The following is a 19028-nucleotide window of genomic DNA, read 5'->3' as shown; positions in this document are numbered from 1 at the left end:
CATCACGTTGCCCGATTTCAAGCTTTTTTACAAAGCAGTGATTACCAAGAGAGCATGGTACTGGCACAAAAAGAGACACATAGATCAATGGAACAGAATAGAGAGCTCAGAAATGGACCCTCAACTCTATGGTCAACTAATCTTAAACAAAGCAGGAAAAAATATCCAAAAAGACAGTCTCTTCAATAAATGGTGCTGCGAAAACTGGATAGCCACATGCAGAAGAATGAAACTGGACCATTCTCTTACACCATACACAAAGATAAACTCAAAATGGATGAAAGACCTCAATGTGAGACAGGAATCCATCAATATCCTAGAGGAGAACACAGGCAGTAACCTCTTCGAACTTGGCCACAGCAACCTCCTGCAAGACACATCTCGAAAGGCAAGGGAAACAAAAGCAAAAATGAACTATTGGGGCTTCATCAAGATAAAAAGCTTCTGCACAGCAAAGGAAATAGTCAACAAAACTAAAAGGCAACCTACAGAATGAGAGAAGATATTTGGAAATGACTTAACAGATAAACGGCTGGTATCTAAGATCTATAAAGAACTTCTCAAACTCAACACCCAAAAAACAAATAATCCAGTCAAGAAATGGGCAGAAGACATGAACAGACACTTCTCCAAAGAAGACATACAAATGGCTAAAAGACACGAAAAAATGCTCAACATCACTTACTGTCAGGGAAATACAAATCAAAACCACGAAAATGAGATACCACCTTACACCAGTCAGAATGGCTAAAATTAACAAGACAGGGAACAACGGATGTTGGAGAGGTTGTGGAGAAAGGGGAACCCTCTTACACTGTTGGTGGGAATGCAAACTGGGGCAACCACTCTGGAAAACAGTATGGAGGTTCCTCAGGACATTAAAAATAGAACTACCCTATGACCTAGCAACTGCACTACTGGGTATTTACCCCAAAGATACAGATGTAGTAAAAAAGAAGAGGCACATGCACCCCAATATGCACAGCAGCAACATCCACAATAGCCAAACTGTGGAAGGAGCCCAGATGTCCTTCAAGAGATGAATAGATAAAGATGATGTGGTTCATATATACAATGGAATATTACTCAGCTATCAGAAAGGATGAATACCTACCATTTGCATCGACATGGATGGAACTGCCTCCAGTTATTATACTAAGTGAAATAAGTCAATCAGAGAAAGACAATAATCATATGGTTTCACTCATATGTGGAATGTAAGGAATAGCACAGAGGACCATAGGGTAAGGGAGGGAAAACTGAATGGGAAGAAATCAGAGAGGGAGACAAACCATGAGAGACTCTTAACTCTGGGAAACAAACTGAAGGTTGCGGAAGGGAGGAGGGTGGGGTGACGGGGTAACTGGGTGATGGGCATTAAGGAGGGCACGTGATCTGATGAGCATTGGGTGTTATACACAACTAATGAATCACTGCACACTACCTCAAAAACTAATGATGTACTTACTATACGTTGGCTAATTGAATTTAAATAAATTAAAAAAAAGAAATTTAGCCTCAGGACAAACTCCAGGGAATCATTCCTGGTTTCTTCTACTTTTTATTTTACTCATAAATGTTGATTAAGAAAGTAAAAACAAAAAAAAAGTGGGGGGGGGGGTGCCTAGGTGGCTCAGATGGTTAAGCGTCTGCCTTCGGCTCAGGTCATGATCTCCGGATCCTGGGATCGAGCCCCGCATCCAGCTCCCAGCTCAGCGAGGAGTCTGCTTCTCCCTCTCCCTCTGCCTCTCTCCCCTGCTCATGCTCTCTGTCTCTCTCTCTCTCTCTCTCTCTCTCTCTCTGTCTCAAATGAATAAATTAAAAGGAAAAAAAGAAAGAAGGTAAAAAAAAAAAAGAGAGAGAGAGAGAATGAAATCTTGCCATTTGTGACAACATGGATGGAACTTGAGGGTACTATGCTAAGTAAAATAAGCCACACAGGGAAAGAAAAATACCATATGGTTTTACTTACATATAGAATCTAAAAAATAAAACAAGCAAACAAAACAAAACTCATGGATACAAAGAACAAGTTGGTGTTTGCCAGAGAGGAGGTAAGTTGGGGAGTGGGTCAAGTGGGTCAAGAGGTGAAAAAAAAATTCCAATTATAAAATAAATAAGTTGTGGGAATGTACAGCATGGTGATTATAGTCAATAATATTGTATTGCATACCTGAAAGTTGCTAAGAGTAAATCTTAAAAGTTCTCATTACAAAAAAAAAATTATAACTTTGTATGTGACAAATGGTAACTAAACTTATTATGATCATTTTACAATGTATACAAATATTTAATTACATTTTACACCTGAAATTAGTATAATGTTATAGGCCAATTAGTTTTAAATTTAAAACAATGATCAGGAAAAAGAAGGGATAAGACACAACTTATATTAGTAATAAGAGAAAAGACATCACTATAAATGTTAAAAATTTTAAAAGCATAATAAGAATATTATGAATAACTTTAAGTCAATAAGTTCTATAATGTAGATAAAATAGATGCATTCCTTGTATGACAAACTACCGAAGCTTACTCAAAAATAATAATAATAATAATAATCTGACTACCCCTGTATATAGTAAAAAAATGGAAATTATAGTAAACAAAACCTTCCCATCAAAAAAGACTCCATACCAAGTGGCTTCATTGATGAACTCTATCAGACATTTAAGGAAGAAATTGTACCAATTCCACATAAACTCTTTCAGAAAATTACACAGGAGGGAATATTTCCCAACTTACTCTATGACATCAACAATTAGGCTAATAGCAAAACCAGATGAAGATATCAAAAGAAAAGAAACATAGAAAATATCCCTCATAAAGATTAATGCAAAAATTCCTAACAAAATTTTAGCACATCAAACCCAAGAATGTGTAACAAGGATAGCACACTGTAACCAAGTAGGGTTTATCTCCAGAATACAAGGCTCACTTAACATTTAAAAATTAATCAGTGTGGGGCAAGACTTCAGGAATGATGCATGAAAGTCTGGCAAATAAATCCTGCCCCCCAAAAGTAATGACAGAAGCAGATAACACTTGCAAAAACAATCATTTCAAAATCTGGAGAGTAACAAAGGCATGCAATAAACTGAGAAGCAGTACTTCAAGAAAAACTACTAAACCTTAGCAGGAACAGTGGGAGTCTGTGGAGTTTTAGCTTCAGGAAGCTACCTTCCTTCCACCCCTACTCCATGGCTGGTAGCTCTACCAAGGCTCAGTAGTCTAGAAGTGAAGACAGGGGAGCCCCATGCCCAGGAATTTGTCAAAGGTAATCATTACCTTCGTGGCAAACCATCAGGAAAGCCCAACACTGCAACTAACTGGGGCTGCAATATTTGGAGCAAGCAAAAAAAAACATCCAGAAATTTCATAGAGAGATCCAGGAAACAAACAGGCATAATGAGCTCTAATAAATTGCAAAACACCCCAGCGGTCTGAAAGGCTGCACACATGTGTAAGTCTGTATACACACTCAGGAGAGGGCCTCAGGTATGTACTCAACCCTGGCTGAATGTGAGGTCTTGCACACAAAAAGAAGCCTTATTGGCTCAAGATGTTTAAACACAACCTCCAAGTAATCATTGGTTGGCCTCTAAGTATTGGTTAGAGGGAAATTTATAGTTTTAAATGCCTATACTAAATAGAAAGAAAATATCAAATCATAAGTTAAGGTTATACTTTAAGAATCTACCAAAAAAAAAAAAAAAGGCAATCTAAACCCAAAGCAAGCAGAAGAAGGAAATTATAAACATTAAGGCAGAAATCAATGGAATGGAGAACAGAAAAATAACAAAGAAGACTAAAGAAATACAAAACTTAGTTTTTTAAAAATATCAATAAAATTAGCAAATCTTTAGCTATAGTGACCAAGAAAAAAAGGAGCAAAGGCACAGATCTGGAATTAAAGAAGGGACATCAGGGATGCCTGGGTGGCTCAGTCGGTTGACCATCTGCCTGGCTCAGGTCATGATCCCAGAATCCTGAGATGGAGTCCCGCATCAGGCTCCCTGCTCATCAGGGACATCATTAGTGACTTTACAGAAATTAAAAGGTTTTCAAGGAAATACTATAAACAATTTTATGCTAACAAATCACACAACTCAGATGAAATGGATAAATTCCTAGAAAAACATACATTACTACAACTGACTCAAGAAATTAGAAAATCTGAACAGACATAAAAAAAATTAGTAGTTAAAAGTCTTCCCACGAAGAAAAGCCCAGATGCAAAAACACTTAAAGAAAAAAACCGTACCAATTCTCCACAAATTCATTCATTAAATAGAGAATGACACACTTTCCAACTTATTCTGTATGGTTAGTATTACTTTGACACCAAAGACACTACAAGAAAAAAAAATTCACACCAATTTTCATGAATAGAGACATAAAAGTCATCAACCAAATAATAACAAACCAAATCCTACAATATAGGAAGAGGATTATATACCATGACCAAACAGCTTTTATCCCAGGAACCCAAGATGGTTTAACACTTGAAAATAAAATAATATACGATATATTAATAAAGGGGAAAAACTACATGATAATCTCAAGGGACACAGAAAGAACATTTGACAAAGTCCATGATAAAAACTTTCAATGAACTAGGAATAGAAGGGAAGTTCCTAAACCTGATAAAAGACACCTACAAAAAACCTACTGCTAACATAATAGTGAAATGCTTTTTCTTTAAACAATGCAAGCATGCCCACTCTTGCCTGCCTGCTTGCTGTTCAACACTGTGCTAGAGGTTCTAGTCACTGTAGTTCACAAGAAAAAGAAGTAAAAGGCATCCTGACTGAAAAAAGAGAGGTAAAAATACTTGTATATATGGACAACATAATCCAGTATGGTATAAAACCACTAGTAACTCATAATGAGTTCAGCAAGGTCGTAGGAGACAAGATCAATATAAAAAAATATTCCTATATTTTAGCAATGAACAATCCAAAAATGAAATTAAGAAAATAATAAATACCATTCACACCAGCATAAAAAGAATAAAATATTTAGGAATAAATTCAGCCAAGGAAGCACAAGGCTTATTTATTGAAAGCATAATACAATACACTAAAAGAAGTTAAAGAAGATTAAATACAATGGAATATTGTTCAGCCATAAAAAAAGAAGGAAATCATGCCGTTTGTGACAATATGGATGAACATGGATGACATTATGCTAAGGAAAATAAGCCAGACACAGAAAGACGAATACCATATGACCTCACCTATATGTAGACTCTAAAAAGTGACATTCCAAGAAGCAAGGAGTAGAACTGCCAGGAGCTAGGGAATGGCAGAAATTTGGGGAAAATTTCCATCTTAAAATTAGTGATTCTTCCAATCCATGAGCATGAAGTGTTTCTCCTATTTTTTTTTAATGTCACAGCAGCTTTCTTATCATAATAGTCCCAAATTTGAACTATCCCAGATGTCCATTAAGAATAGAATATTACGGCGGGAAAGCTGAGTCACGGTGGCGAGGCCACGGCCCCCCGGCAGCCGTGTGGAGGGGCGGCCTCACTGGGAGCCACACAAGGAGAGGGTCCGAGCCCGCGCCGCGGAGGTGCCACCGCAAGACCACTTGCATTGATACGTTGTTGATTTGTCCGCATTGAACTCATGGCCAGCAGTGTTGTAAGTCATGCCTGAAACCAGCCTGTCTGCTACTGTTCTCTGTAAGGTGCATCGCAGTCTCCTGGTACTTAGGAAACTGGACAGCACTTATACACCAGCCTGACGTCCACTTGAAACTGAAAGACTGCCACCAAAAAGCTCAAAAATGTGAAGACCATAACACTAAATAGGCTGTGCAACGGAAGCTTATTTACTGTATCAGAACTGAAACAAGAAAGAAGGAAGGTGTTAATCTGTCCCACCTTGACTGGAAGTGTGTTTCTCAGGCAACTCGAGTTTTTTCCTACTCAGCACACGTTGGCGAATAACTGCTGAAGTACCACAAGTATTGATTTTGGAGTTACAAATAAATTTAGCAGATAGGCAAATTCACAAATGTGGAATCCACAAATCCCCAGCTCCACAATAACAAAAAAAAAGAAAAAGAACAGAATATTATATGTACACCTGCAACTAATGAAATATTGTATGTCAGCTATACTTAAAAAAATAGATTATAAAATATTCATACAGTGCAGTAACAAGCAGAAATGAAAAAGAATTAAGTACTGATACATGGACTAGCAAGCAACAGCATGGATGAATCGCCATACCAAAAGAAGACCACTGTCTAAAATTCCATTTATATGAAGTTCCAAGACAGGCTTGATTAATGTATGGTGACAGGAGGCAGAATGTGATTACTGTTGGGAGCTATAGACTAGGAAGAATGTGAGAAAACCTTCCAGTATGTTTGAAATGATCCTCCCTGCCCCCAGCTTTATTGAGATATAACTGACAAATAAAAATAAATAAATTGTATATATTTAAGGTGTTCAACATGATGATTTCATGTAAGTATAATTTGTGGAAGTGATTACCACAATCAAGTTAACTAGCATATGCATCACCTCATATAGTTACCTTTGTATGTATATGTGGTGACTCTACTTATGAGATACTGTATTAACAAATTTCAAGTATGTAATGTAGTATTATTTACAGTCACTATGTTGTATATTAGATCCCCATAACTTATTTGTCTTATAACTGGAAGTTGGTACACTCTGACTAGTGTCTCCCCATTTCTGCAGAGAACATAAGTATATGATGTCACTTACATAAAACTCTAGAAAATACAGACTAATCAACAGTGACAGAAAGCAGACCAACTGCTGCCTTGGGATGAGAGTAAGGGATGTGAAATGGCCAGAGGAAGAGATTACCAAGATGCCCAAAGATGCCCAAAGAAACTACTGGTGATGATGAATATGCTCATTATATTTGAACAGGTCAAAACTTATCAAAGTGCACATTTTAGATAAATTCAGTTTGTTGCATGCTGATCATACATTAATAGAGCTGTAAAAAAAAAAAAAAAATGGATCTCAGGAAAACAGAAAACAAAATGAACTGTTACATGGTTATTGCAATTCTCCAGGCAAGAGGCAGTAGTGGCTTAAGACTGGGATGGAACCTATAGAGGTGGAAAGGTGAATAGGTAACTTTAAAGCTTATTAGAATACAGAATTGTCAAAACTTTGTTGATGAAATGGATAATTGGGAGTTGAAGAAAAGGAGGCAATCAAGGACTTTTATTTGGTGTTGGCTATTGAATGAATAGTAGTGTCATTTACTAAAATGACAAAGACTGGTATAGGATTACAGAGTCAAGGTTTCTCACCATGATTACTAGGAGTGATTCAAACTGGTTTTACAAGTTTAATGCATTTTAAAACAATGAACCAGGATTTATATACAGACAACTAGAAAATAAAAGGGGGTACTGATCAACTACCATAAATAAGAAAAATAAATCAGTATGTTTATGATACAGAAAAAGAACTAGTAATTCATGGAGATTATAAAACAAATGCAATGCACCTTGGCTCAAAATATTTTTTTAATGAATGAAAAATAGATGTGCACATTAGAAAATAATTACTTAAAATTGTTAATTAAATGCTACATTTAACTTCTAGTATTTTTTTTCTAGAAGTATTACTTAGGTTTCTCTACATTTCTAAAAAATATTTGTCCATTAAAACTGAATTAATAACTCAAAGAAAGAATGCTGCAACTTCTTTATTTCCTTCAAAAATATTTGCTTGGGATGTCTGGGTGGCTCAGTCGGTTAAGCATCTGCCCTCAGCTCAGGTCATGATACCAGGGTCCTGGGATCGAGTCCCGCATCGAGTTCCTTGCTCAGCTCAGCCTGCCCCTCCCTCTCTCTCACACTCTTTCTCTCTCATAAATAAATAATAAATAATAAATAAAATCTTCAAAAATCTTTGCTTACCTGTTTAATCTTTCGAATAATGACCTAAATTGTGCTGTTTTATATGTTGGACTGAGAGCATCTTGATTTTCATTTAATTTGGAAACCAAGGAATTAGAATAATTAACTTTACTGAGCTGAAAAAGAAAGAAGAACCTGCCAAAATGGTAAATGTACATACATGTATACAATTTAAATTACTTACCATAAAATGTCATCTAAGTGGATATCCATATGCAAAAAAAATGAATTTTCTAGTTTAAAAGAAAGTAACTGTGTCCTTATTGAAAACAAAACAAATATTGTGCTAACAGTCAAAGCAATATCAATATTTAAATGATTGTTAAAATAACAGAATTGATACTATGATGAGCTAACCATTTCCTCAGAAGTTAAAATACATATATTATTAATTATAACTAATATATATTATAAATATAATTAAATAAAATTTTAAAATATATTATTAATTATAAACAATATAATTATAAATAACTTACACATATATATAATACCCAGGACACCAGGATCTTGAGCAAATGATCTCTGAAAGAAAGTAATTTTTCCCCAAAAAACAGTTGTTTTATCCATTTCCTGAGTAATTTTAAAGAACGCTCCTTTAATCTTTCTGAATATCAGTATCATTGAGTGCAAAATCGGGAACATATGGAAAGACTTGTGGAAAACAGATGAGGTAATCCATTTGTCAATGTGGAAGGTACCACATAACTGTAAGATGTTATCAACACTAATCTATCCAGCAATAATAATTTATATCTGTAACATATTTTATTTACTAGCCATGAAACACAGAAATGAGAAGTCCAAAAACAATCAATGACACAAAATTGGAAAAAAAGAAGAGAAGACAAAAAGAGATATTGAAAGTCTTAGGGGAAACAAGGGGGGAGTCCAAAGTTAGGGAGACCTGGAAATAAAGTCTGGTAATACATCTCATAGCTCAGCCTCAGAGAAACAGTGACAGAGGTACAGAGACAAAGTCATCCCATGAAGTGAGAAACAAACAAACCAAAAGAGAAGAGAATACTTTATGTTGGCTCAATATTACTTCTCTAGGGATCAGTGAGCCCCAACCCACTTCTTCTTCTAACCTGTTGTTTGAACTCATTTTCTGTTGTATTTTATAGTTTCATTTTAATTCTCACTTTTCTTGAAATCCCTCCAAATAAGCAATTAAACACTGTTCTAATACTTCACAATGTGCCACTACACCTTGAATAGGAACATCAGCCTCTCTTTTTAATTTTCTCTTCTGTGTATTAAGTATAACATTACTGGGACTCCTGGGTGGCTCAGTCATTGAGCGTTTGCCTTCGGCTCAGATCAAGATCCCAGGGTCCTGGGATCGAGTCCTGCATTGGGCTCCCTGCTCAGCGGGGAGCCTGCTTCTCCCTCTGCCTGCCAATCCCTCTGCTTGTGCTCAAGTGAGCACACTCTCTCTCTCTCTCTGACAAAATAAATAAATAAAATCTTTAAAAAAAAACAAACATTATTTACCCCTCTGAAGATAATCACTAACCTGCAGCCTAAAAGTAGGAGATTATTTAAGTAGAGATTACAGAAAGTTACACATTCTCTATCCTATAAACTATCTAGGATGCAAATTTTAGTCTTATAAAATACAAACTGAATAACTAAATGTTTTTCATTGCATCATTCCAAAGTTAATGGGTCCTTAAATTAATAAGGCTAACATCTATCACTGGAAATATAATACTTTATTTTCTCTTCTCTGAAAAACAGAAAACATACTTTCATAAATACTTTCATAAAACTGAATCATATCATTGATATCACTATATATTATATATAATGTACCATGTGTAATCATAACTTATAAAATTTGTAAATTATAAATTTGTTTATAAATAATAAATACATAAATATGGCATAAAACCAATGCATGCTAAAAATGGAAGAAATTCAAAACTGAGTATTCCCATTAACAAGACACCATGTTTATATAACCATTTTCCCCACTACCATTATACATTAGTATAATAATAATTTTATTTATTTATTTTTTAAACTCTATATAATCTAATAAAATGACTACTTTTTATAGTTTATGGCAGATATATTTCAGAATTTTAAAATCTGGATTTTTTAGATTTTTAACTTTAGAAAATACAATGACTAAACAATATTTTAGCACTACACATCTCTATCTATACAAACACATTTGTATAGTTTTAATTCAAGTGCATATAACCAGTTGTCATCTGTCAAATCATAAAAGAATCAAACCATCACAACTCATTCTTTAACGGACTACTACGACATCACTGAGATTATATACTGCAATTCACAGGGCCCTTTCCATATCATGACTATTGGGGCCACCATGACATCACCAACTAGTTATTTACTGTGATTACAATCATCAACTATTATATAAACACACTGAACTATTTTCAATTTCACTATCAGTAATTTTATAAAAGAATGATGATTTCAAAGATTTTTTAAAAAGATTCCAATTTTTGGATTCATAATCTTCTACAGAGCAGACAAATAAATTTTGACCAAAGAGGAATTATTATACTTAACCGATACCCTAATTTGGCTGTGTCTATAGCAATTCACAACTAGTATTTTTTAAATCCATAAGAACAGAAAAAAAGAGCATATCATAAAAACACAATGATATAAAATGCTAAGACTAGTGATTCAAATGTACCTGCTCATTCTGCTTTTTTTCACATGCAACTTTCTGAGGACTAGGTGCTATTCTGAGAATGAAATTTTGTTTTGTAATATTCCTGTTAGAAGATAATTCTGCTGAAAAAGATGGTTGAGCGAAACTACAATTTTCTATTCTGTTGAACTGAGGTTTAAACATTCTATATGAGTCCATGACTTGTAACAACTATAGGAAAAGTAGATAAAACCATTTGATCTGCTAAAATATATAAACTTGAGAAGAGGAAAGTCAAAATAGGAATGAAAAAGGTCACAGACTGCAGAAAAAGCTCCAAGGAAAAGCAAGTCATCAGTAATTCAGAGGACTTACTAAGACAAGAGAGGTTATCAACTAAAATTATACTGAAGAGCTCCTTTCCATCTGCCTTTCTCACAACTGGTCCCCTCAACCTCCAAGCTTCATGCCATCTCCAAATGACAAGAAATCTGAGTTTCACGGACCCACAATTCAGGTAAAAAGACTTCCAAGAGATTTTAGTATCATTGCCATTCATGTAGTTTAATTTTGGCAATTCAAAGCAAAGAAAGAATAATTAATAATATAGCATTGGACCTGAGGCACCTGGGTGGCACAGTCAGTTAAGCATCTGACTGTTGGTTTCGGCTCAGGTCATGATCTCAGTCTCGTGAGACTGAGCCCCGTGTTAGGCTCCACACTCAGCACAGAGTCTGCCTAAGATTCCCTCTGTCTCTCCCTCTGCCCCTCCCAGTCCCGTGCTCTCTCTCTCTCTCTCTAAATAAATCTTTAAAAAATATATTATAATATAGCATTGGATCTTAAAATTTCAAGGTTTAATCACAATCTATATATTTTCTAATTGATTAAAATTTTATTTACTAAAAAAATCATCTGCAATACTTGAAAGAAAAATAATCTCCCAAGATTATTATTATCAGTGTAAATGTTGAAAATCACAATTTGATAAAAAATCATATGGTCACTATGCTAGAAGAGATGAATTTCTCAATGATCACATAAACCCAAAGCAGGAATACCCAAATGAATTATCTTTTGCAGCTCATCAGTAACAAATGTTATGTACACACAGGCCTAATCTACATTACCAGAACTCCAAAGGGTTTCTTTAAGCAATCAGTTAAAATATACCTAAGGTATAAGTTCTGTATATTGAAAACTTTAAAAATAATTTTTAAAGACTGTAAAAAAATTTTTTAAAGAATAATTTTCCCTGATATTCGAAGAATTTCTATCATTTGGTAGCACTCCACAATTGTTAAAGTAACTTAAAAAAAATTTTAAGTCTCACCTGAACTGGGGCAAGTTCTTTCTTGCTGCCTAGTCTTGACAGTATAAAAATGAAAAGAAAAATGTAAGGTTAAAAAAAAAAAAGCTGATAATAAATTTGACTATCTTTTTACATATATTTAAAACTCCTACTGTTCTATAGAAATACATGAAAACATACAGAACTCTAAATCATTCTCAAATTTTTTAAAAATTGTATTATTACTAGAGAAACATTTTGAGGATAAGGAAAGTCAAACTATGCATACAAAACACTTAGTATGGACATTAGCTCATTTGATAAAAGTCTTAATAGTTTAATAATACTGTTAACAGCCAAACAAAAACTAGAGCTAGAAGAAAAGTCCTCTGTATATTTTCTAATGAATAAAACAGTACTGATGATGACCCGTTTAAATACCTAAATAATATACAACCTTGATAAAACATACCTGTTGTCTATATCATCAATGCAGAGGTTAGATGGTACACAGTGAGGTGACATTGGAAGTTCTAAATTATGCTTTCTTAGGGGCATTTTTACGTCTCTATGCATATTCACGTGGATTGGTTTTCTCACAGTTTCTATAATGAAAAAAATTATAATTAAAAATAATAAAATCTTTTAAAAGCAACGTTTGATATACAATGTTCATTAAATAAGTGTACATCTTAGGAATTTCCTAAAACTACCTATATTCTATATATGCGAGAAGTCATTAAAGTACTAAAAACTATCACAGATAATTCAAATCATCTTTTTCATTATCTTACATAGTCCTCATGAAAGGGGCTATACTGATTCAGTTCTATTTTTTTCTTCCTCTAAGATTTCCTTGACCCCCCAGACTATACCAGATGCTATGTTATACATGCCCATAGCACTACATATGTTCTCTATTATAGCACTTACCATGGTTTATTGTACCTGATTAATTCTATCTCTCTTACTAGATCTTTAAACTTTATGGAAACAGAAGCCTTTTCTCTCCTTATACAAGATATCACTATTTGGTCTGCTCAGTACTTTTTAACCACTCTCCTTTTCTGGGTAATGCTTTTTTACACACATACCAACTACACAGGGGCTCTTCTGTGCTTTTTTAAAAGTTATTTATTTATTTATTTATTTATTTATTTATTTATTTATTTGAGAGCGAGCGGGAGAGAGAGAGAGCAGGAAGGAGAGGGAGAGAGACTCTAAGTAGACTTTGCAATGAGCACAGAGCCTGATGTGGAGCTTGATCCCATGACCACAGGATCATGACCTGAGCTGAAACCAAGAGTTGGATGCTTAACCGGCTGAGCCACTGAGGTGCCCCAACTATACAGTTCTAATAGAGAACTTCCTATCTTCTTATAAAACCCTGTCTCTAGAAAAAATAATTGACTTAAGGGGAACCATCTGACCCAAGATGAACCAATAATAGAATCACATCTCTGTGGTTATAAATAATTGTTCCATTGCTAGGACCTGGCACCAGTAGGGCAAGGTAACATACTCCCAGTAAAATTTAAAAACTCAGAACAAAAGAAACAACTCTCAGTGTTTCCCTTGTGGCAAAACAGGAGAGATGAGCAATATTAGTTTTTTTTTTTTTTTTTTTTTTTTTAAAGATTTTATTTATTTATTTTGAGAGAGAGAGAATGAGAGACAGAGAGCATGAGAGGGAGGAGGGTCAGAGGGAGAAGCAGACGCCCTGCCGAGCAGGGAGCCCGATGCGGGACTCGATCCCGGGACTCCAGGATCATGACCTGAGCCAAAGGCAGTCGCTTAACCAACTGAGCCACCCAGGCGCCCGAGCAATATTAGTTTTTTAAGGTCATGTTTTAAGCCTGAATGAAAAAGACAATCTGAGAGAATAAAGTTAATATCTAAAGTGAGAAAAAAATCTTGGTGGTATTCAAGTCCCCGATTCAAGCAGTCTCTGAGGCCCAGCTGCACCACTGCCCTTCCTTTTAGTAAAATGTCTTAGTCCATTCAGGCTGCTCTAACATAATACCATAGACTGGGTAGTTAAAACAACAGAAATTTATTTCTTAGCCAGGCAGTCCAAGATCAAAGCGCTCTCAGACTCAGGGTCTGGTGAGAGCCTGAGTCCTGGTTCACAGAGAGCTGTCTTCTCCCTGTGTCCTCACACAGTGAAAGGAGCAAAGAGAGCTCTCTGGGGTCTCTTTATAAAAGCACTAACTCCATTTATGAGGGCTCCACCATCATGACCTAACCACCTCCTAAAGGCCCCACCTCCTAATACCATCACTAATAAACTTATGCTTTTGTAAGGAAGGAAAAATATCTTTTTCCTCTACCTTTCCAAATTCTCAGCTAGGAACTCTATAACAAAAGACAGATTAGTGAGAGAAAAAACATACCAATTTATTTACTATAAATTTTAAATGGAAAACTTTATAAGGAAATGGAGACCCAAAGAAGTGGTTAAACCTGAGCATTTTTATGCTAGGTTTGATGGAGAATGAAAAGTAGTGGGAAAATGTGATTGAACAAAAAAGGGTATGAACTAAATCTAGCCAACAGGAGGGAACAGCAAGGCTTATTTGTTTAGATTCTTCTCAGTGTCCCTCTGTCTTGGAGATAAAGATGTTCCTTTCCTCCAGGTATAGGGAGGACACTTCTCACATGAGGATCCTTCCTGCACATGCTGCTTCTCAAATTCCTTCAGCTTAAAATCTTTAGTATGCCAACATGCTTTATTTTTGGGACAGTGTGTCCTGACCCCATCATTTTCTATTCTATTCTCAGCATCCAATACACTACTTAATGGAAGTACTCAATAATGGAAGTACTCAATAAACATGTTGAACGTATAAATGAAAAGAAAGTGAGGAAGAAAGGAAATATATAAAGGCAAATACATCATTGACAGCCTCATGAAAAAGAGTGAAATTGGTCCCCTATCTTACAACATACACAAAATTCAACTCAAAATGGATTAAAGAGTTGAATATAAGACCTAAAACCATAAAACTAGAAGAAAACATAAGGGGTAAGTTCCTTGGCATCAGTCTAGGCAATGATTTTTTGGATTTGACACCAAAAAGCAAAGGCAACAAAAGCAAAAACAAACATGGGGAACTATATCAAACTAAAAATCTTCTACACAGCAAAGAAAATCATTACCAAAATGAAAAGACAAACTATGGAATGGGAGAAAATATTTGCAAACCATATATCTGATAAGGGTTCAAACTGCAAAATATATAACGAACTCATACAACTCTTAGCAAAAAATGAACAATCTAATTTTGTAAATGGGCAGTGGAAATGAACAGACATTTTTCCAAAGAAAACATACAAATGGCCAACAGACATATGAAAAGGTGTCCATCACTAATTTTCAGGGAAATATAAATCAAAACCACAATGAGATATCACCTCACACCTGTTAGAATGGCTATCATCAAAAAGGCAAGAGATAAGTGTTGGGAAGGATGTGGAAAAAGGGAACCCTTGTGCACAGTTGATAGGAATGCAAATGGGTGGAGTAACTATGGAGAACATAATATATGTTCCTCAAAAAATTAAAAGAAAAACTACATAATTCAGCAGTCCCATTTCTGAGTATATATCCAAAGGAAATGAAAACAGAATCATAAGGAGATATCTGTACTCCCATGTCCCATGTTCACAGGAGCATCATTCACAATGGGCTAGATGTAAGATATGAAAATAACCTCATGTCTGTCAATGGATGACTGGAAAAAGAACAGGTGAGATATATACATATGATGAAATATTCTTCAGCCATGAACATTAAGGAAATCCTGCCATTTATGACCGCTTGGATGGACCCTAAAGGCATTATGTTAACTGAAATAAGCTAGAGAAAGACAAATAATGCATGGTATCATTTACATGTGGAATCTAAAAAAGAAAATCAAACTCACAGAAACAGGGAGTACTAAAGTGGTTCTCAGGGGCTGGGGACTAGGGAATAGGGGAAATACAGGTTGGTAACAGGTCAAACTTTAGCTATAAGATGAACAAGGTATGCAGATCTAATGTCAAATGTCATGACTGTGGCTGACAACACTATATTACATAAGTGAAGAAAAAAAAGGTAAATACATCAAACAGATTTACAACAAAACTTTTATTCCTAAAGTCCATAAAGAGCATATTTACATCTAACGTATAACTAAATTTGCTTGTGTGAGCCGCCGTCTGCATTAAGGAATAAAAATGGCAGAGAAAGGAAAAGAGAATATACTAACAGTACTTACGATCAATTTCTATCCTTCCTTTATGAACTATCTTATTTCTTAAGCTCTCATTTTAGTACTTATTTTAAAAATTAAATATCAGACACAAGTTCCCTTGAGAAAAAAAAAATATTCTGACTAAACTTTTTATTCGCTTAAAGGCTCAAAATACAGGCAAAATGAACTTTATTTTGAAGTATTAGACTACTGTAGTTAACATTCCAAGAATGCCTAAGAAATTATTCAAGTTGTGATACAGGAAACTAATCATTGAGGCAAAAATCTTTTTCAGTGCCTCCTTTCAAACAAATTCTCTAAATACTTTAAGATAGTAAAGACATTTATTCCCTGCTCTTTTAGCTAAACTTTGGCAACTATCAGCCTACGTAGATTAATGTAGTAACTAAAACAACTGCAATATAATAACTTTGACCATACCTTATAAAATTAATTCTATATAACAACATAACTTAAAAATAGATTAAGCAAAAAAAAAAAAAAAGATTTTAAGCAAAAAGTGACAAAGGTACTTTAATCAAAAAGTAACTAATTTAAGAAGGCAACCAAGTTTTAAAATTAGTTTACTTTCCATATCCTCTGAGTTCTAAAATTATAAATTTATTAGAAAACTGAATGTTATGATCACATTAGAGTCAAACGAAATCCTAATGGAAAGACTTACCAGGTGTTTTCTTCTGGCAAGATATGTGATTTACCATATATAGGTTAAGGAGGTCTAAACTGACAGTGGAATTTTTGACAGGGGATGAAACTCCCAGTAATTTCATTTTTGATTTTAACCTTTTCTTTTCAAAATATTCCTAAAATAATTAAAAATAAAAGTTATTATAACAAAAGTTATTTGGCAAATCAAAAAAAATAAAAAGCAATAAGGCCATTTAATAGTTAATTGACTTGACATTTTTATATTTTTGACACCCCCTTTATATGCTTACATATAAATTAAAATCAATCATGATGACATAGTTTGCCTAAAGACTCTTAATTTCACAGCCTCTTAAAATCTTTTTGGTAAATGTAATGCCTTTAAAATAGAACTTTATGAAGGCATTACTAGGTATCAAAAGATTAAAAATTATCTGAAATGTAAAGCTTTTTAAAAATGTGATAAAACAAACCTGACAAGTTAAAAACTTGTTTTTCTACAGGATATGCTATCTTCTTTTTTTTTTTTTTTTTAAAGATTTTATTTATTTGACAGAGAGGCACAGCGAGAGAGAGGGAACACAAGCAGGGGGAGTGGGAGAGGGACAAGCAGGCTTCCCGCGGAGCAGGGAGCCCGATGTGGGGCTCGATCTCAGGACCCTGGGATCATGACCTGAGCCGAAGGCAGACGCTTAACAACTGAGCCACCCAGGCGCCCCCAGAGTATGCTATCTTACAGATATAAAAAGCCTTAAAGATATGCACAGCTGAGTACCATTAAAAGTCAACTGAGGGGCGCCTGGGTGGCTCAGTCGTTAAGCGTCTGTCTTCGGCTCAGGTCATGATCCCAGAGTCCTGGGATCAAGCCCCGCATCGGGCGGGCTCTCTGCTCAGCAGGAAGCCTGCTTCTCCCTCTCCCACTCCCCCTGCTTGTGTTCCCTCTCTCGCTGTGTCTCTCTCTGTCAAATAAATAAATAAAATCTTTGGGCGCCTGGGTGGCTCAGTTGGTTAAGCGACTGCCTTCGGCTCAGGTCATGATCCTGGAGTCCCTGGATCGAGTCCCACATCGGGCTCCCTGCTCGGCAGGGAGCCTGCTTCTCCCTGACCCTCCCCCCTCTCATGTGCTCTCTCTCTCTCTCATTCTCTCTGTCTCAAATAAATAAATAAAATCTTTAAAAAAAAATAAAATAAAATAAATAAATAAAATCTTTAAAAAAAAAAAAAGTCAACTGAAATGAGGACAAGAAAAAGCAGCTGTGTGAGACTAACTCCAGCCAGACTCAATTTAATTTCCTTTATTATCTTTCCATGTCTGCTACTCTGCCATTAGCAAAAGCTATACTGTTGAGTGGACTGAGAAGTGAATGAGAGATAAAAGTGAAGGGGCATAGCAAGAAAGGGAAAGGATCCAGAGAGGGCTTTACTTGTTTTAATAGCAGAAAATTGAGTATGTCTGAACATCAGTGGAAAGCCTCCAGCTGACAGTGACTGGTTGAGGATACAAGAAAGAGAAGAAGTAACTGATGCAGTGAAGTCCTTAAGAAAGATGGAATCCAGACTGCAAATAGACCTTCCTTTGACAAAAGGAAACTACTTCCACAATCACAGAAGGGAAAGAGAAGATCAGTAAAGATGTAAGATAGTTTACAGAACTGGTAGTAGATACATGAGATAATTCTCATCTGATAGCTTCTAGTTCCTCTGAAATGTAAGACAAGGTCATCTAATGAGTGTGAAGAGATTAAAAATAGGGTTGGGGAAGAGTGGTTTAAAGGAGGCATGAAATATTCAAGGGAAGGTATGACATTTTCCCAAAGAATAGGAAAGTGATATAACTAGGGATCGACAGTTCAGGGAAGGGCCATATGTCTTTCCCTTTCTTATAAATATTCACAAGAATGATCCAGAGTTAGAATACTAAAAAAAAAAAAAAAAAATCTCGGGACAGATTATAGTTTATTTATTGAATGCCTATGTTATTGCTTGGCACAATTCTAGGCATGGGAGATACAAAATAAACAAAAGTAATAAAATCCCTCTTCTGGTGAATATATGTTAATGAAGGTGGGGGAAGAACAGAGGAAACAAATTTATAAGAAAATACCAGATTATGAAAGAGAAGAGTGGTAAGAAATGGTCCTAGAAAGAAACTGGAGGGTGGGAAGCTACTTAGATGCTGTGATCAGAGAAAGCCAATCTAAGAGGAGATACTTGAGCTAAAACCTAAATGTTGACAAGCCAGACACGCAAATATCTTGAGGAAGAA

At 35.2% G+C, this 19028-nt stretch overlaps 1 protein-coding gene across 1 annotated transcript in view; it reads right to left on the bottom strand.

Moving 5' to 3' along the window:
- The window catches only part of CUNH12orf40 (chromosome unknown C12orf40 homolog), a gene marked incomplete at its 5' end in the record, with an annotated part of 66742 nt that extends 49846 nt beyond the window's left edge, over positions 1-16896 (bottom strand). Inside the window, 5 exons of the mRNA XM_032387469.1 lie at positions 7927-8042; positions 10607-10795; positions 11898-11931; positions 12313-12460; positions 16779-16896. Of these exons, the coding sequence (XP_032243360.1) occupies positions 7927-8042; positions 10607-10795; positions 11898-11931; positions 12313-12460; positions 16779-16896 (605 nt within the window). The remainder of the gene's footprint in view (positions 1-7926; positions 8043-10606; positions 10796-11897; positions 11932-12312; positions 12461-16778) is intronic.
- Positions 16897-19028: the final 2132 nt, after the last annotated feature.

The sequence above is a fragment of the Phoca vitulina genome, unplaced genomic scaffold (genome assembly GCF_004348235.1).
Source record: "Phoca vitulina isolate PV1807 unplaced genomic scaffold, GSC_HSeal_1.0 scaffold49, whole genome shotgun sequence".
Lineage (NCBI taxonomy): Eukaryota > Metazoa > Chordata > Mammalia > Carnivora > Phocidae > Phoca > Phoca vitulina.
The sequence above is the reverse complement of the archived record's forward strand: the minus strand, read 5'-3'. Positions and strand labels throughout refer to the sequence as shown.